Raw genomic sequence first — 21,372 nt, 5'->3', positions numbered from 1 at the left:
ACATTATGCAAACAAATAATTTCTATTCTATTCTATGTTCACCATAGAATATTCTGAACTGATTCCACTCAGTTCTGCGAATCAAAGCAGCGCCAAGCTTTTCTAGCGTTGTTTGAAGTTTGGACTACAATTCCGCTAATGTTTGAAAATATGTTTGGTACTTGAGTGTACATTTTCTTGCAATATACATTTGTAGTTTACTTTATTAAAATTACTAACCCCTCTTTGTACCTGTAATTTTTTTAGGGTTCCGTAACCCAAAATTCAACTCAACTCAAAAATATTTTTATTCAAGTAGACTTTTACTAGTGCTTTTGAATCGTCATAATAATTTAGCACTCAACACACACAACTCTCTACTCAACTCAACTCTGTATTCGAATTAAGTCTTCTTATTAATTAGATGAGGCTCTTATACAATTATTTTACATTAGCTACAGTTATTATTATTAGCGTTTTGATTGTGTAAGTACTGACATGACCTTTTGGAATATTTTGTCTAATTAGTTAACTTTTATGGCTATAAGCTCTTAGACGGCCAGTTTGACATTACGATGGTACGGAACCCTTCACGTGCGAGTCCGACTCGCATTTGACCGGTTTAGGTACGATAACTACTAGCATTCGAGAGTACGATAGGTATTACGAGGTAATACCTAATATTATAACAACCTGCCTAGTAAAAATAATTCTGGAATAATGCATTAGATTGCACAGTTTGTAATAGATATATGAAGTAGGTGGCTAATTGTATCAGGCCTGCCAGTTCAACAGAAATATGAGACAACAAGGGTATAGGTAGGTATGAATTTCTTTAAAATGTTTGGATTTCTGCGATTTCCCAATTAAAATATCATCGATACCAATTTGCAATACCTTTCTATTGAATGTTTTCCTGTAACTGCAGCTCGTTTGTGTTGGTTGGATGGTTTCAGAGTTCTATTAAATTTCTAGCGCTAATGATCATGAATGAATTGACCGGAAACTGAAGTAGGGAGTTATTTATAATATAAAATGTCGTTAAGCCACGAAGTAAGTTTAAAATCATTAGTTGAAGTAGGGAACTTCGTCATTCAATTTGATTTATTTTTGATTTCCAATTTAGAGCTAATTTTTCAATGGTCAACTTATCTGACTTATAAAAGATCTATAGATATTTGCTGACCTATTAAATAATTTATTTTCTACTTAATACTTATGGGCGCTCTTACATTTAAACCAAAAAATGCGAGTTCTCGAGCTCCAACTTAACCATCATAGGAAAGATTTCCACATAATTGAATACATGTTTAAAATAAACCATCAAATTTCGTATTTTTGCGAAAACTATTTTATTTATTTTGTAGTGATCAATCTCCCGCACCTAGTTTTAATGAAAACAGTAATAGACTCAAATTTGAAGCCCTAAATCTGTCCTTACAAATCATCTGATTTACTGGAAAAAAATATTTAAATACTATAAATGTAGTCCTATTAACACATAATGAACTAAAATATGGATTTTTAATCACATTAATGAGTAAAAAAAAGAACTGTTGCCAATTTTTGCAAATTATATGGCTAGTTTAACACGATTTTTTGTATTGAATAAAGCATAACTTCATGCAAAACTTTATGTGAAAATAAATTATGTTCTTTAACAAATCTATTTATGTAGTTTTGGTAACAATCCATTTATTTGATCTAACATAAAAATAATAATAAACATCACCCACGCAATAAACAAAAAAGTCTTTTTAAATATGATACGTTAAATGTCAATACGAAAAATTGGTTTATTTTAAACATGTTTTTGGGTAAGGTCTGACGAAATCACAAACACAATCTTTATGATAAATTATTACACTTTTATTTCATATTTAAATTTATTAACTTTTACATTTGTGTCAAATAAATGTTGTTCCTCTTACGTTAGTATATTTTTGAATGTCGTCGTTTTAAAACCACTCTTACAGGTAACCTCTCCACGTTTATTAGCCACTCCCCTTTTTATCTTATCGTTATCGGCCAATCCAAATTGTACAATGAATAAACTTAGTGACTAATATACAAATCATCAAGCTCGTTTCACAAATCATCTAAGTAATAAAGATGTTTTCATCTTATATATTGATTACAAATATTATCCTTTATTATGCTACAATTCATCAACTAAAAACTATAAGAATTTTATATACAGTACGTTTATCGATCAGATGTTGAACAACTTCAGCCAATCAATGACGCCTTCTAATATGATGTTATGATTTGAGTGGCGCCAACTATGTTTTATAGATAATTAATATGGGCCAAGCTTACAGCTCGGCCATCCTGTTTTAAGCGAGTCTCATCGCTTTTAAAAAAAAATTAAAACTTAAGTAACATGTAAACTTCACAACCAAAATGACAAAGACTTAGTTCAACAAAACAAAAAAAAAAATTAAGATAGTAATTAATTAAATTAATATTCTTGCTAACTTAACTAGAAGGAATATACAGTTTTATTGATACATTGGTATTGATTATGATTGCAACTTAATTTTAGAGCACTCGCAGCACCCCTTTCCATCCGATATAATTAGAAAATAGCAGATAAACTCAATTCAATTCCAAACTATTTACCCTCGCAACTTTACCTGCCAGTCTACAGTAGCACTCAAATTTAGCCTTTAATCTAAAATTCATTTTTCTGTTCTCTTCCGCTAATATTAAAATAAAAAGATGCAGACACTCTAAATTTATAAATAATTTTTCAAAAATCATAAAGATATCAAAAATTGCGAGACCAGTAGCAACTAAAGGAGGCCTCAATTTAATCAAAGAAGGTAGGTATATGCATAAAGTCCGAAGCATCAATTATAACTCACAAGCCAATATTTTACAGGAACACTCAATAGAGATTTGGGGATGAGCATGTAAAACTAATTACTAAAAACTACTTTAAAGGGTTTCAAGTATCTCAAAATAAATTGTTAAAAGTTCTGTTCCAACTAGACTCTCCTTCCCACTAAAGAATTATATAAGAAAACTGATGAACTATATTATATAAGTCAATTATACAAATTCAAAATATGTCTATTTGTTAGGAAAATACTATTAAAGTCCGTACATACACGCATCACTTTAAAGCTAAATCTCATAAATATGGTACACAAAACGAACATACCTATTATGCTACAATTACATAAAGCTAGGACTAATTATGGTATGTAAACTACCTAGCTCTACTACATAATGTACTTGCCGAAACTCATACTGGAGGAAAAATCTTTTACAAAGTTTAAAGTTTAATCAAACAGTGTCAAACACCATAGATATCTTAGCTAGATGTAGGTATAGTTTGTTAACGAATATAACGTGTTTTGACTTTTTATATTATTGTATAGTCACCATACCTTTAAAGATTATGTTTTCTTCTATATTTATATTTAGAATCGGGAGCGATTCTTAATATGAATATGTGTAAGTGAACTTCTTGTCCTTTTGATAAAATAAACTCTCTAAACTTAAAGTTAATCGCCGCCAGTTCTCGATTTAAATCACAAAACATTTTCATACACTTTCAACGCAATAGTTTTACGCACATATTTTCTTCTTCCCTTCTTATTGGAAAATCGCGGATTCCGAGCCTTGGCGCGTCTCTCTTCTACCGGGATACATATGTGATTGTCCTTATTTCCCTCCAGATCCAAATTTTTAATGACCCTTATCCTAGGGTTCTTTCCCTCCAGATCCAAATTTTTAATGACCCTTATCCTAGGGTCTACCTCCTTCCTCCTATAGGACTTTTTGTCCATAGCCCGTAACCTCGGGGCTTTCCTTCCTTGGGACTTTGTGTCCCTGACCCATACCTAGTTTTGGGTCTTTCTTTTCCTCATTTATTCATTTCCAACATCCTTGGATCCTGCAAACATAAAACACTTTGAGTAGACCGTTCATTTAATTTTGTTTCATAAGCATCCATCATAATACAATCCGACCTAAGAGAAGTAATTTTACTTGGTAACCTAGAAAACCTATTATCATTATTATAATTTAGTTTTCTCCAGTTCCGTACCCCTCGAAGGGTGCCTACGAGACCCTATTTTCTAAACCTCTGCTCTCCGTCCGTCTGTCCGTCTGCACGTGCGTCACGGCCTGAACCGTGAACGGCGTATCGTGAACCGTGATAGTTAGAGAGTTGAAAGGAACGTGATTACGGATGTATGAAAATCCTATGCCTGGTTGCTTCCAATTCAAACTTTTTCTTTTAATGCAGATTACGCTTCCCATATTTCTTACAATTACCTATTGTTTTTTTTTTTTTTTTTTTTTTCCTAGCAAAATCCACATTCTGAAGTACTAATGGACAATGTTAAACAAACGCCAGGGTACAGTAGTTGCGTCACTTGTGCCTCTTAACCATATAATATCTACATGCAAAAAGAATCTTTGATTTATAATTTCACATGATACTTATATATTTTATTTTAGCCATAATATGCACCATATGGCGTACTTTGTCGTTTCGAGTAACATAAGCAGAACTACCAAATTCGACCCTGGGAACGACACAGTCGCGACTCGCCGCCGAATGATACCTATTAGTTTATCATTAATTCCTTTTCATAGAGAAAAGCGATATCAACATAATAGCAGGAAAAAAAATGAAATAAATATTCCGTTCGATACATCTCTATTCTCTACGACATCAAGATCTCTATCACAAGCTGATCGATCATAAAGATTAGAAGAAAGTAGGTACCTTATACATTATTTTATATGTTAACCGTAATGACCCGCATCTGTTCGATTTTCCTTTATTCGTTTCGTAAAAGATTCGTCCTCGTACGTCCATCATCATCATCATCGTCATCTACATCGTCATCATCATAAGGTCACTGTTGAACATAAACCTTCCCTAGTAAGCACCACACGTACTGTCCTCAGCCTTCCTCATTCAACCCCTGGTTCCTATTGATACAAACCACTAAACCCCCCCCCCATCAAATGTGTACCTATCTACATCCATCCATCATACCCAAATGCCGTGCTGGTTGATGTGATGAGCGACAAAGTGTTAACCTCTTCAATACCTCATGGAACTGTAGGAATAGCCATGGAAGACCTCCAAACCGAACGTTGATATTTTGTGTAAGTGGTCCCACGAGTCAAAAAAAAATATTCTTGTCCATAAAGGAACAAGCCACGATATAGATTCTTCTATCGGAACTTAAATATTCCAATCACTGCATGTATTCCAACTAATCAGTTTGCTACTGTATATTTGAAGTTGATAATAAATAAAAATGTTAGCTTAATTAAATTCCTATGATAATTCGATTTTTGGTGCATCAACCAGCTTCACCTATTATGTAAAATTAAATATATATATTTTTTTTAAATTACCGGCTGTACATTTTAAACTAACCTAATCAAAATATACTTTCTTACTAATAACTTAATCTTAAAACTTTTCCAGAGGATCCTTCCGCCTCAAATTAACTCAATGATAAAAATGAACAGGAAACTTTAAATGTTGTAAAATCCAGCCAATGCTTCGTACCTTGCCTTATTAATCCAATAGGTACTTCTTTGGATTTTGTCAAAACAAAATACTTTTACTTGTTGAGTGTATAATAAATAAATAATGTAATAAATCAATTAACTGTTAAAGCTAATAACTTTTACAGAAAGCGAACCTCATGATATCTCTTATGAGTTTTAAGCGTAAAATTACCACGCCGAAAACAAAACATGAGCTGACAGTATTCTTATTTGATATACATAATCCAGTAATACTATATCTATCTACATAATTCGTAAATATGTATGTATAGTTTGTAAGTTACTATTTCACTTTATGCTGTTTCAATGCTTTAAGTTATTATTTTTATCTTTGTCCCATTTTTTTAGTTTAGCCTCATTCTATTTTTAAACTTACTATTTCGCTATAATATTTACAAGTAACCTCATCGAAGACTACACGGTCTTCTGATAACCCAACAAGCATTTATCCAACAGCTATCGCTTTCACCCGAACGGAGGTTCCCTGAAATATACTGAGATAACAATACCTAGTTGACACATGGATGTACAAGAGCGGCAACAAGCTATGACCCCCTCTAGTCATAACTATATCTTTATGATTGTAACATTTCAAACAGTGAAAGTATGTATAAACGATTTCGTCCATAGGACATGCGCTCTAAAGAATGTTAATATAATTATCAGCAACTAAAAGCTTGAAGAAACTAATAGGTACAACTTGTCTTTGAAGTATGAAAATATGCACATTTATCAAGTATACCAGTTCATCAAACATTAAAGTACGCATTTATAAAATGATAACTCACTTATTAATCAAGATAACTACCTGTTTATCAAACCTACCCTACCAAATATAAATAACTACTCACCAAATGTAATACTTTATAACTTAAGTAAAAATATGAAACAAATGTGCATCAACCACATACATACACTCTTCAAATTCATCCATTTATCAAAATGTTATATAATATAACCATTCACCAAATCCATTATATACTTTGTTCATTAAATAGCTTAGTCAAACTTTACTCCACTTGCCACGATTGCAAATTTTCCAAAATAGTCAGCCGCAAACATTGCAGCTCATCTCACTTGATAATGCATCCCTCCCTCAGAAAAACAGGCATTAGGAATGTCTTTCCAAGACGCGCGAGAGACAGCCACCGTGGCTTTTCGCGAGATTTAATCCAAATTGAACTAATGCCTAAATAAATGTTTTAATTAGAGGGCGATTGCTTTTGCAACCTCTAACCGTCCAATCAAACACCGAAAGTATTCAATAATCCGAGACGTAAATAAAAAACCCGTCAGAACACCGTATTTATAAAAACAGAGACAAGAAAAAGATTCCTCCTCGCAATGAGATCGCGTGACATCCAACAAGTGAATTATCGACTTTATTACACAACTTATCCTCAACATGTTTTACATCATTTCCTACAATTGAAATCTTTCTATTTTAAATACCCTAACTACAACTTCATAATCCAACCAAAAATCACACTAGATTTATCCCTCGGTCCCACATCTTTAATGCTTTTTTTTTTCTGTTTCGGTAACTAAAACAAAAAAAATATATATATACTCATGTTATAAAACGTTGTCAAAGCTTTCCTGAACGCGCTAAATAAGCAAAAACATAAAATCAGGCGAAATGCCAGACCAGCCGAAAAACCTTCAATGCTTAATCAGCCTAAAAAAAAAATTATGATCACTATTCATATTATCATGAGATACTACCGGCGCTCCTAAGCGAAATTTATAAGGCACCGCATTTCGATTTTATCAAACAGACTGATCAATTTCGAGAGCACAACAAACGTGGTTTCCTGAGAGTTTCGTTAACTAAATGCATATCGAAACTGAACTATCGCGAAGCGAGTCAAGCGAGCGTGAAATTTTTTTTAAATATATTTCTGGGATAATGTCATGCCACAAACGCGAGCGTAGTGCAAAGATATTTGCCTAAAATTTCTTTCGTACAACAAAGAAAATAGTATTTTGGTAGTAGGTACTTATAATCGCGCCCTGCCCTAAGGGCAGTACTGTAGGTATATTACCATTAAAAAAAAACTTACTCTAATTTTAATAGAACATTTGCCAGGAATTTAACCCGCCAAGCGATGTTAATCCAATAAAAACAAAATCATATTGCATTTAAATGCGGCAGTACACAGTTAATTGCGTGAATACAGGTCAACAAAAAAAAAAAAAACCCCGCTGCCCATATACTATACCTACCTGCTACTCGTAGTACTCAAATTATTGTGCCAGTATTAAAAGTAAATTAGCTGTTATCTAGCGTGGTAGACTACGGCCTAAACCCTTCTCATTCTGTGAGGAGACACTTGTTGCTCAGTAGTGGGCCGGCCATGGGTTGTTCATGGTGAGCTGTTATCAGCAAAGTTATGTTTGAAACTCAAACATTACGCGTTTCAAGTGGTAAAAATAGATAAATGAAAACATTTCTCCTCACTTTTGTAAAAAAAAAAACACTTATTTATGCACCCCGTATTTTAAAACTATCTGACTACCTACCTACCATAATTTTAAATTTAGTTAAAGAATAACCAGATAAGATAAACCTACTTTTACACCCATTTTAGGATTTATATTTCTCAAAATGCTCAATTTATTAACCCTGGTCACTATTACTTTATTACAACGGATCACCTTCATTTTTATCAATTAACATTTTATATCCCCAATCACTTAGTAACCATTACAAGTAGAGACGGATTATTTCACTGGCAGGCGTAAAACGAAAAGCTATTTCATGTAACTTTTTCTACCTTATCCCAAAGCGGTTTACAAAAAATAATAATTTCACAAAACAACATTCAAGATGCCCAATGAGTGCTGTGTGATAATATCGCGTCACTGTGTGCTAGAAAAAGGAAAACATCTATCTATACAATGAGTGCAGCAAACGATTGAACCTAAATCCAGAACCTACCTTCCGTAAAACAAAACCACTATGTGAAAATAAATCCCTATCGTAACTCTTAACCAAACTAATTCGGCACACGATTACAAGTGTGAAGATTGAAATACCACGTTCCGTGAGATATTCACCTGTGAAATCATTTAATGAGAAATAAAACCCCGGCAGGACATAGTAGATACATCCTGAAAACTATTTAAAAGTAACAATAACGCCCATCATTAAGTAAACCACACTTTTTATATTGTTTAACACTATGTTCACTATCTATTCCATTGTACCCACGATACAGGATAACCTAGTGCGGGTACCACCACACAGACACAGGAAAATTGTACAAGACTGTATTTTGTAAATAAACATTTTTCATTTTTCATTGTAAAATAAGCCTTCTAAATACCTCAATGTTATTTAAACCACAATTTGAAGGTCGATCGCATTTGTATAACCAATATACAAGATGAATTATAAACATGTGGGTAATTCTAGGTATCATAACGTTATATAATTTCCATTCCAACTCGGAGCAAAGCTTTCTAACAAAATGATAACTAAATGTAGAACAAACAAAACGAAAACCCACACAAATAAAAAAAAATTACCATTAATAGGTATCAATAAAAATAAAATCATGGAAAGATCCTACCCGTTTATCCAGAAATCCTTTGATGCCATGACTAGGTACTTTGATATATTGAGGCCCAAATATTGGCCTTGTGCTCCAAAATGTCTGTGGTCTACTAGACCTCCACTTCTTTCTCGTTCCTCTGTATATTTCCACTTGTTTCTCTGAGTCGTGAGCGTGACAAGAAAATATTATATTTTCTTGATGTCCCTCTTCTGACCTTTTGGGTAAGGTCTGACGAAATCACAAACACAATCTTTATGATAAATTATTACACTTTTATTTCATATTTAAATTTATTAACTTTTACATTTGTGTCAAATAAATGTTGTTCCTCTTACGTTAGTATATTTTTGAATGTCGTCGTTTTAAAACCACTCTTACAGGTAACCTCTCCACGTTTATTAGCCACTCCCCTTTTTATCTTATCGTTATCGGCCAATCCAAATTGTACAATGAATAAACTTAGTGACTAATATACAAATCATCAAGCTCGTTTCACAAATCATCTAAGTAATAAAGATGTTTTCATCTTATATATTGATTACAAATATTATCCTTTATTATGCTACAATTCATCAACTAAAAACTATAAGAATTTTATATACAGTACGTTTATCGATCAGATGTTGAACAACTTCAGCCAATCAATGACGCCTTCTAATATGATGTTATGATTTGAGTGGCGCCAACTATGTTTTATAGATAATTAATATGGGCCAAGCTTACAATGTATTCAATTATGTGAAAGATTTTCCTATTGTGGTAAATTTAGCACATGAAATCTTTAATTTTCTGATTTTGTGTAAGCGCGGCCTTAAAAAAGAAATGCAACCAAAGTCCATGAAATTTTGCAGACATATTCTAGAAAAACTAATATCTGTGCCTGTGGTGTTTTAGATTTTTCCAAAAATACGTAGTTTAAAAATAACAGGGGCTCAAAGATTTGTATGTGAATTTTTAAGACCGCGTAACTTTGAAACAAGAGTGAATAGGCACCTTCTAGGTAAACGCGTCCCATCTTAGACCACATCATCACTTTCCATCAGGTGTGATTGTGGTCAAGCGCTTACCTATAGTGAATAAAAAAAAAACCAAATATTTTAACAAAAATCTGGGAAACCACAGGCATAGATATTAGTTTCTAGAATATGTCTGCAAAATTTCATGGACTTTGGTTTCTTAATATGCAAATGAAATTGGAACTACGTTTGTATGGAGCGAGTGACGGAGACCCCTCTGAAACCTAAAATGGCCTAAAAGTCTAATAATAGCCTTTGCTAAAGGAAACACTACAAATAGGTACCAATACTTTTAACACAGTCAACTAAGGCCTAATTTTAGATTTTACTAAACTAGATACCTATTACTAAGCCTCCGTTATCCGTGCGTCCGTCTGTCAGCGTGCCTATCTCATGAATCGTAATAAGTAGGTAGTGTACCTCGATAGCTCAGCGGTTAAAGGAGTGGACTGAAATACAAAAAGCCAAGTTCGAACCCCACCCGTTGCACTATTGTCGTACCTACTCTTAGCACAAGCTTTACGCATAGTTGGAGACGAAAGGAAATTAGTCATCATAATAAATTTGGCTAATATTCTTTAAAAAAAAGACAAATTGTGTATTTCTGTTGCCGCTATAACAACAAATAATTTAATGAAGCATCAAAATTATCTATTAATTTACTTCCCGTTGACCTAGAATCATGAAAGGCAAGTAGGCAGGTATTAAATAGCACAAATAAACGGAAAATCTGAAAACCGTGAATTTGTGGTTACATCACAAAAAAAAATATTTAAATATGTTCACGAACAAATAGTTAGTATTTTCAATTTTCAAAGTAAGATATACCTATACCAAGTGGGGTATCATATGAAAGGGCTTTACTTGTACATTCTCAAACTGATTTTTATTTATTTTTATACATAAAAGTTTTTCATTTATCGTGCAAAATGTTGGAAAAAACCCCGAGTACGGAACCCTCGGTGCGCGAGTCTGACTAGCACTTGACCCATTTTAGGGTTCCGCACCTCAAAAGGAAAAACGAAACCCTTATAGGATCACTTTGTTGTTTGTCTGTCTGTTTGTCTGTCCGTCCGTCCGTCCGTCGTGTCTGTCAGGAAAACCTATAGGATACTTCCCGTTGACCTAGAATCATGAAATTTGGCAGGTAGGTAGGTTTTATAGCACAAGTAAAGGAAAAAATCCGAAAATCGTGGCTTTGTGGCTACAACATGTAAAAAAAATTAAAATGTGTTTAAATTTTCAAAGTAAGATAACTATACCAAGTGGGGTATCATAATATGAAAGAGTTTTATCTGTACATTCTATAACAGATTTTTATTTATTTTTATGCATACAAGTAGTTTTTTGTTTTTCGTGCAAAATGTCGAAAAAATACCCGAGTACGGAACCCTCGGTGCGCGAGTGCGACTCGCACTTGGCCGGTTTTTTTATTATATAAGATTTCAAGAATACAATACGTTCTCTTTATTTATTTCATAAAGTAGGTGACAAACCACCTAGTGTGGACTAACGCTTACATACCAATGGTGAGTCACGTAATAACAAGTTGCGTAGTACAATACTACTACTAGTGCATAACCTAGCTGCGTAGGTGACGTCAGGGTCTAGATGTTAAGCGATTAATTACACAGTGGCTAATCACTGATCCATCTTATGAATTAAACTATCTAATCCGTCGCTGTATGGGGAGTCCGTTCGAATGTTATGGACCCTGAACAAGTCACATCATACCCTATACATCAACAGGCGGACCGTGGTCCGGTACTTAGCCCGGACGGTCGAATCTTGGACCTCTGAATATTTTTAGTAATATACCTATCTATGAATTAATGACTTGTGATTTTTATAATTACGATAGCTATTATGATTTATGACATAGACATCCACTAAGAAAGTATTTTTCAAAATTCCATCCCTAAGAAGATGAATTAGGGGATGAAAGTTTCTATGAAAAAACGTAGTTTTTCAAGTTATATCAATAATTTGAAGAAGCACGTGTTTCAGAATTTCTGGAAATTCCACCCTCTCACCGATTTTCAAAATCCCACTCGAGCGAAATTGGGGCGGTGTCAGCTAGCTACAGGTCTTATTCGACCTAGATCTGACACTAACTAAACCAAATATCGATTTATCCAGCTTTATCCTAAGAACGAATAACATAGTAGGTACTTAGGTAGTTAAGTACCTAATAATAGACAAAGAAAGAAAAGAAAAGAAAGGAAAAAAAGAACGCTTATTTTTAACCCCCGACCCAAAAACAGGGGTGTTATAAGTTTGACCTGTGTATCTGTCTGTAGCATCGTAGCTTCTAAATTAATGAACCGATTAAAACTTAAGTAGTTTTTTTGTTTGAAAGGTGGCTTGATCGAGAGTGTTCTTAGCTATAATCCAAGAAAATCGGTTCAGCCTTTTAAATGGTATCAGCTCTTTTCTAGTTACTGTACCTTCACTTGTCAGGGGTGTGAATTGTTAATTTACACTTGTATAAATTGCGTCACACATCACATGCTAGAGTTGGTCACCCCGGAGCTTTCTGATGCCATCAAAACATCATCTAGGTATATATTTTGTTTTGAAAGTCATGACTGTAGTTATGACCCTCAAAACTTCTATATTTTCAGGCAATGAGGAAGCTTCGCTCGCAAGTAAACTATGCGTAAATTACAACATTTCAAAATAATAAACTTGAATCATCCATACTTGTGATATTATTTAAATGCGCAAGTGTGTCTGTCTGGCTGTTACCTTTTACGGCTTGTCTATTGTACTGGACCGATCAAGACGGACACAAAGATACTTTGCATCCTGGAAAAGGACGTAGGATTCTTTCAACCCGGAAAATCATATAGTTCCCACGAGAAACAAACACTGGCTCTGGTGGGAGGCTTCGGCCATGACCACCCTACTGGCAAAGCCGTGCCGCCAAGTGATTTCGCGTTCTAGTACGATGACGTGTAGAAACCAATTAAAATTTTAAGTTTCATAAAAACTGCTATACTCCTTCCAGGTTAGCTTGCTTCCATCTTAGATTGCATCACTTACCATCAGGTGAGATTGTAGTAAAGGGCTAACTTGTATCTGATTTTTTTTTAAATGAGTCGAGTCGATCTAAGTACGTCGTTAGATCACAATACATATCACAGTTTTACATTAAACTGTGGCGCTTATTGTCTAAATCCCGCGATGAAATGCATAGTGAAGTGGTGTAATGGTATGTACGAATGAGGGCCAGTGGAATGACGGGCGGTCAAAGTATAGTTACGATTACGGTTGAGTTTAACTACGCTGTTTGCAATTATTATTAAGTATCGTGCGATTCAGGTTCTTACAATTCTCGGTGGAGCTCTATGATTTTTCGTGTTGAAATTTATCCTATGTCCGTCTCCAGGATGAAAGAAAAGAAAGAGAGAAAGTGCATTCATTTGTTGATGTGTCACACGTATACAAAATGTAACATCTTCATCTGTGACACCCTCATAAATGGGTGTACCTACAGCTCAGCATAATGTTTTGCATCATATGCATCAACAAGCATAGAATGCAGGATGCTGATTTTCAGTGTGACCCGAGTGACGTTACATTGTTGCCTATCTCTATTGTATATTTCCCGTTACTTATTTCTGTGTTCAAATCTGTTGAATCGGTCCAGTAGATGAGTTGTAACAAAAGGTGACAAACACCCAGATAGACTGGCAGACACTTGCTCATTCATAATATCATAAGTATAAAGTGTCAATTGATTAATATACATGACAGCAAAGAAAGAAAGTAATAAATGAAAATAAACGAAAGTATAAATTAATCAAGTTTATTATTTTGAAATGTTGTATAGTTTACGTAGGGATGAAACCCCTTCCAAGTTAGACCACTTCCATCTTAAACTGCAATATCACTTACCACTAGATCAGATTGTAGTCAAGGGCTAACTTGTAATGGAATGAAAATAAAAATAAAAACTAATAATAAAACCAAAATGGGTCGCACAAGTTAGGGTCTGTTAACTGTTTGTCAAAATGTTTGCTTTTAACCTTGTTTATATGAATATGAATCGTTTACTTTTTATTGCTCAAAATCTAACGCTAACAATACCAATATAAATAACTTTAACCGCCCGTCATGTAACCGACCTTAGCTACCCGGTGGCCTCTTAATAAATTGATTTATTTATGTAGTAATTTATCGTCCGGTATATCTAAAGCCACTCTTTACGATCACCTATCATTTGAAGTGTTGTGGCGCAGTATTTGATCTAGTTTATGTGCGCTTTGTTTTGCGAATCATTTTTAGGGTTTCGTATCCAAAGGGTAAAAACGGAGCCCTAATTAATGTCACTCTGCTGTCTGTCAGTATGTCGTTGGTTTCTAGCTCGTAGAGGAATTACAAATCTAAAATTTTGGTATTTGTTAAACGTTGGCCCGAAACCGAATATTGAATTATAAATTCTATTAAACTATTTTTCAGGGAGTTCCCATACCTACATGAAATAGAAGAAAATGTTGTTTAGAGTACGTTCTTTTTTAACTCATAAAATAAAGAAAGGGGGGAAAGTTGTTAGTTTTAAACCATTTTTGTAACGGGGGTTGTCTCCAAAACTAAACTAGTTAGGAATATATCGATATATTATGTACCATATACTATATTATATACAACAAATTATTTTGACCAAAACATAATTATCTACGAAACTCTAAAAGAGCGTGCCCGACTCGCACTTGGCCGGTTTTTTCTAGTTTCGCCACATTCCAGCATGTAATTGTTATGGCACGGAATGCTCTGTGTCCATATATTTATGTATCATTAATATTATAACGCGACTAAATCAAGTGGATCACTTACACGGAATGCAGAATACGTACAGAAGACAGAAATGGTAAAGGCGCAGATTTGACGTGAAACATCAGTGAGCTGAGCGGTATTTACGTTTTTTGACTTGGTTCTGGAGTCTGGACTCCAAAGCAGACCAATTCGCATGTAAAATAAATAGTTTACACGTCGAATTGGATGCTGTTTCTTTTGAATTATTTTTGTATAAAGTAAAATACTAAGAATCGACGACATGTTGTCCCAGTCCAAAGAAAAACTAGCTTTTCTTCACGGTCTTGTTGAAGTTCATTAAAGATTTCGATAGATTTTTTAAGCTATATCCGATACGTTATAAAGATGAAATAAAAGCTCAAGTTTCTTGATTCGATTGATTCTTTCGGCAGTCACTCTGTTTATCTATAGACAACAAATACCATTTCTATTACGTTATTTGTAGTTCTGTGATCACTTACATATCACACCATTAGTATTCAATAATCTTAGATTAGTCATGAACTTAAATTGTTGCGCTTTAACAGGGCTTTGATAATAGACCTATGCTATACCTACTCTATACACGGAAAGCAGTTAGCATAGGGCTCGAGCGGTTTCATGAATGACGAAGAAAAAAGGAAAATAGTTATTCGCAGAGATTGACCATTAATTCACAGGTAGCTTGTGAAAAAACACGTGATATTACAGCCCAGGCCCAAAATTAAGCTATTACCGCCTGAGTAATATTGGAAGGCCAAGCCGAAGCCGAGGACTTTTTAAGTCAATCCGAAACCTTTTAAACTAACGAGGTCGGTAATTGCTATTTCGCCGAGACTTGTATGCTACTTTACTCCCATTAGCGAGAAAACAATAAAAAACTTAAACTTATATGAAAGATCATAGGCCATACAACCTAAAACACACCAATTAAGGAAATGGATGGCTGTTCCAGCCATTACCGATCTCGTTTAGTTTTTCGAAAGTCCTCGGCTACATCTCAGCCTCTCAATACTACTCGGTCGGTAATTGATTTATTTCAGGCCTGGACGTAATGTACTACTTATTCATAATTATTTTGTACCTTATTTTTCACAAGCTAGCAAAATCTGAAAAAGTTTGAAAATTATTACATTAAATTCCGTTTCATTGTTTAAATTTTGCACATGCATGGTCATCGACTCGATTCAAGACTCTAAAGAGCGCGCGAGCGAGAACACTAGCATTGTGTGGAGAACTCACCGTGCTTGTGGGCGCGTAGGTAGTGCGCGGTGAGGCGCAGGACGCTGGTCTTGTCCACTTTCTTGGTGGCCGTGGCGACCGGCGGCACGATGGCGGCCAGGCGCGACACGGACTGATTCATCGTGTCGCGCCGCTGCTTCTCCGCCTTGTTGCGCAGCTCCCGGGGGTTATCCCTGGGATAATATCAGTACATTACTGTCCAGAACAATAGAACCATGTCAGCAGTAGGAAAGGGTCCAGCAATTTCTAATACAGTCCTCTAGGAAATTGCTGACGTGTGGATAGTAAAGAGCCGGTTACAGGTCTCTGTAATAAAATCCTTCATTCTGTAATGAAGCAATTTACGAGCAAGTGGGAGTAAAGCGATGTACGGCCGAGTAACAACTGAAGGACGAGGTAGGTCTTGATGCATGAACGGAAAAGTCCCGAGTCCCGACTCACTCATTAACTGACTCGTTAACGCTAGGTTAACGCCCAGCACGAACTTTGTGAGTTTTTGCACCGTAACTTCTAAATGCCTGTAGAGATTTGGATGTATGGAATAGCGTTGGAATCTTTACCTACATCATCATGAGTGAAACTAGCTATAAACAAGTGTAAATTAAAAATTTATAACACCCCCGACGATCGAAAGTATTTGAGTTTTCCAAAACATCATTTTCAAATAAATAATTATGTATTTAGGCAACGTCCATCTTGACAGCTTGACATTTGTCTATTGACATAATATTATGAAACTAACGGTTATCTAACCTTCTTTTCTACAAGAAAACTAGAAAAGAGCTCATAACTCTTAAACGGCTGAACCAATTTTTTTAGATTATAGCTAAGAACACTCTCGATCAAGCCACCTTTCAAACAAAAAAAACTAAATTAAAATCGGTTCATTCGTTCAGGCGCTACGATGCCACAGACAGATACACAGATACACAGATACACAGATACACAGACACACAGATACACAGATACACACGTCAAACTTATAACACCCCTCTTTTTGGGTCGGGGGTTAAAAAAGAAACTTCAATCTCGCGGCTGTATTTTGCGCTATTTTTAACCCCCGACCCAAAAAGAGGGGTGTTATAAGTTTGACGTGTGTATCTTTTTTAACCCCCGACACAAAAAGAGGGGTGTTATAAGTTTGGCGTGTGTATCTGTGTATCTGTCTGTGGCATCGTAGCGCCTAAACGAATGAACCGATTTTAATTTACTTTTTTTTGTTTGAAAGGTGGCTTGGCTTGATCGAGCGTGTTCTTAGCTATAATCCAAAAAAATTGGTTCAGCCGTTTAAAAGTTATCAGCTCTTTTATAGTTTTCTTGTAGAAAAGAAGGTTAGTTAACCCTTAGGTTCATAATATTAAAGTGTCAATTGACAAATGTCAAGCTGTCAAGATGGACGTTGCCTAGATACATAATTATTTATTTGAAAATGATGTTTTGAAAAACTCAGATACTTTGGATCGTAGGCGCGGAATAGTCCAAGAAAATCGGTTCAGCCGTTTGAAAGTTATCAGCTCTTTTCTAGTTACTGTAACCTTCACTTGTCGGGGGTGTTGAAAATTTTTAATTTAGCTAAGAACACTCTCGATCAAGTCACCTTTCAAACAAAAAAAACTAAATTAAAATCGGTTCGTTCGTTTAGGCGCTACGATGCCACAGACAGATACACAGATACACACGTCAAACTTATAACACCCCTCGTTTTGGGTCGGGGGTTAAAAAAGATTGAATCAAAAACTAAAATAAATTAAACTAAGTATATCTAAGACCTCATCAAGACCACCGCAGCGAGGCATTGTACCCAAGATGCTGGCAGCATTACCCCTTTGGATGGCCAAACTAATACGTTGCCGAAGGTAGTTGCCAGCTCTCGGGTCCCCGGGTCCCCGGCCCCGAGGTCTCCCGCCAAAAGGCACAAATATGAAGCTCCCACCGGGCTTTTCAATTTAGATTTATTTTGAATCATAGAACACGATTTTTATTTGAAATAGCCATAAGCACCTACCTACTAATTTAATGGATAGATGTTAGCATGTTTGTAGATCTTGTTTACATCACATCGCACAATAGACCTGTAGTTGTCGTGTTATGGAGAGCTCTCTCCTGGGACAGGAACGAGATGTTGTTACACATTGTTCTCGGCTGAGAAGTGACCTGACGCGTCTACAGGGTCGTTTTGTGCAAGGTCACTCTTTTTAGAAAAGGAACCCTTAAGCGGAATTTACATTACGAAATTAGTGGCACGAAATTTGTTGCACGTTTTCAATTGGACGTGTCTAATTTCGTAATGCATGCATTAGGTTCTAATAATTATTGGAGGATAATATTATACGTATAGGTACGTCGAAACACAGCTACGAGTAAATGCGTTAAACTTATTACAATCCCATTTCCTTCGGGGGTTAAAAGCCACAGTGTTTGTCACTGTATTAGGGAAATCGTCTATGATATATAAATCTTTACAAATACACAATAATATTTTTTTTATTGAAGGCAAAAGAACCCAGTATACGTATTCCTGAAATGTACGATTAGGTAAAAAATGAAATAAATGTAAAGTAAAATTAACTACGGGTACGTAAAACTTATATACTAAGTTAAACATTTGAACTAAAATATGAACGGTAGTTTGCGAACATGGCGAAAGCACAGGTCACTTTTTAAAATATAACAAAGCGACGACAACAGTAATTATCGTACTCGAGTCGACGTCAAAGATAAATGAAAACCACTTAAATTAATTCCACTAACATAATTGCGCTAATTCGTTATCTGTCTTGTCGCTAACGTAAGGTGTTTCTATATACTATCTGTACTACACTTCATTGTACACGGGTTATTATTTTGCCGGCCTAACAAATTAAACGGGCTCCTCTCAGAATAAGATCATGAATACTTTCTATTCTTTGTTGTATCTATTCTACTCGCTTTATAATCTCTCGCACTGCCAAGGGTCACTGGTAGAGATCTCTTATGGAGATAAGTGATTCCCTGTCCATATTTTTCTTACTTTTTCTCTTTATTGTTATAAGTTTCTGGTACAAATCTAAAGAGTTTTGGACACTATTCCAGCAGCTGGCCAATAGCGATTTAGCACACTTCACACACTTTTGAGAACATTACTTATGCAGAACTTTCAGGCGTGCAGGTTTTCGATGTTTTCCTTCATCATGACATACAATTGCTTAAAACGCACATACCAGAAGCTCCGTAAAGTTAGAAGTGCGTGCCCAGGCTCTAATCTCTGACATCCCAAATAGCAAGTTTTTTGAAAAATTCAGATACAAGTTAGCCCTTGACTGCAATCTTACCTGGTGGTAAGTGATGATGCAGTCTAAGATGGAAGCGGGCTAAACTGGAAGGGGTATGGCAGTTTTCATTAAACCCATACTCCTTTGGATTCTACACGGCATCGTACCGGAACGCTAAATCGCTTGGCGGCACGGCTTTGCCGCTACCGCCGAAGCCTCCCACCAGACCAAACCAGAAATTTAGAAATTATAAAATTCTAAACTCCTGTCGGGAATCAAACCCGGAACCTGCCACTGATAAGACGCTTACCACTGTGCCAGGGGGGTCGTCGCCCACTACTGACATACCTACGATATAGTCGTGGGAACGCACGTACTGAGCATCATCGCAACATGTATAGCGCGGCGTCGTCCACGCCAATGCCAAGTTTAAATATAGCCACTACTTGCCATTAAAATCTATTATACAGCCGATCGCCAAGTCACATTGGAAATAAGGTGAGAATTACTTTCATTTACGACTTTGACGAAATGCAATTTGCATTGCGCTCAGGTAGGCTCTTCGTTTTCAAACGACGACGGCCGACCGTGTTTTAACCTCGAGTATACTTCACCACCGAAGCTCTAATTTCGCTACCAAGTCTAGTTTCTCGCACGGGAAGTCTACCTATTCCGTACATAGATTTGACGGTCTCCCTGCGCAGTGGGTAAGCGCTGTGGTCTTATTAGTGGTTTGGAATTTTGGTCTTGGTTACTAGCAAAGCCGTGCCGCTAAACGATTTAGCATTCCGGTACGATGCCATGTAGAAACCCAAGGAGTATGGGTTTAATGGAAACTGCCATACCCGTTCCAGATTAGCCCGCTTCCATTTTAGCCTGCATCATCACTTACCACCACGTGAGATTACAGTAAAACGCTAACTTGAATCTGAATAACAAAAAGGTATAATACACACGTGGTATATTAAAATCTACTCGTAGATATAAATGAATTTCCACGTGAAATTTCTAAATGAAAATTAAACCTGTAATGAATTGCATTTAGAAAGTTTTGTTAGCGATATTGCACCTGTTACTAATACCTAGGGAATAAGTGAAAATGTATGTATTTTGTGGCTAAGACTCCTGTTTTTACTAATTTTTTTTTTGTGTGGAGGTGGAAAATCCTCATGGATACCGTCTGGCATGCCCGACTCCACTGCAGGTGTTTCGCAGTGACTTACGGACTAAATACCTCCTCCACTCTTCGGTGTCTTCGCTCACGGCTTCCCGGAATTGCACGAAGCATTGCGTCAGGAATTACTAATCTATTTAACAGATTAGTAATTAAACCTGGTGGTTTAATTACTAATCTATTAAACCACCAGGGCCATACGTTAGGAAGGGAATCTGAACATTTTCATTTATGGGTACTGAAGTATTGACTAATCAGGATACCTATTAACAAGGACATCAAAAAGGATCCTAACAGTGACAAAGATACTCAAATGAATTTTGTTATCAATGAGTTAATATCTTCAAAATATGTAAAAGGAAAAGCTGACTGACTGATAATAATCTATCAAAGCACTCAAACTTGTGGACGGATCAGGCTTAAGTTGGTATGCAAATAGCTATATGACGTAGACATCCGCTGAGAAAGGATTTTTGATTTCTGGTACTTATATCAATAAAATCTAATAAGAATAGTATGGCTCCGAATATAATTTTGTCCCATTCGGTGTCGAGACCCTTGGTCCGTGGGGTCCTAGCGCTATAAGGCTTTTTAGGGAAATAGCGAAAAGGACAGTCGACATCACAGGAGGCCGAAGAGCTGGCAGCTACCTCGGACAAAGAATTAGTCGAGCCATTCAAAAGGGAAATGCTGCCAGTATCTTCGGAACCTTGCCTAAAGGAAGCTCTTTAAATAATTAATTTATTTTAGTTATTATACTATATATTTTAAATTTTTAGTTTTAGGTTCATTGTTTTAATAAATTT

General features: G+C 35.6%; 1 protein-coding gene across 1 annotated transcript in view; it reads right to left on the bottom strand.

Annotated features, from left to right (window-relative positions):
• The window catches only part of LOC123880514 (hypoxia-inducible factor 1-alpha-like), a 70,247-nt gene that overhangs the window by 29,273 nt on the left and 19,602 nt on the right, over positions 1 to 21,372 (bottom strand). Inside the window, exon 3 of the mRNA XM_045928661.1 lies at positions 16,142 to 16,314. Within this exon, the coding sequence (XP_045784617.1) occupies positions 16,142 to 16,314 (173 nt within the window). The remainder of the gene's footprint in view (positions 1 to 16,141; positions 16,315 to 21,372) is intronic.

The sequence above is a fragment of the Maniola jurtina genome, chromosome Z (assembly GCF_905333055.1).
Source record: "Maniola jurtina chromosome Z, ilManJurt1.1, whole genome shotgun sequence".
NCBI lineage: Eukaryota > Metazoa > Arthropoda > Insecta > Lepidoptera > Nymphalidae > Maniola > Maniola jurtina.
The sequence above is the reverse complement of the archived record's forward strand: the minus strand, read 5'-3'. Positions and strand labels throughout refer to the sequence as shown.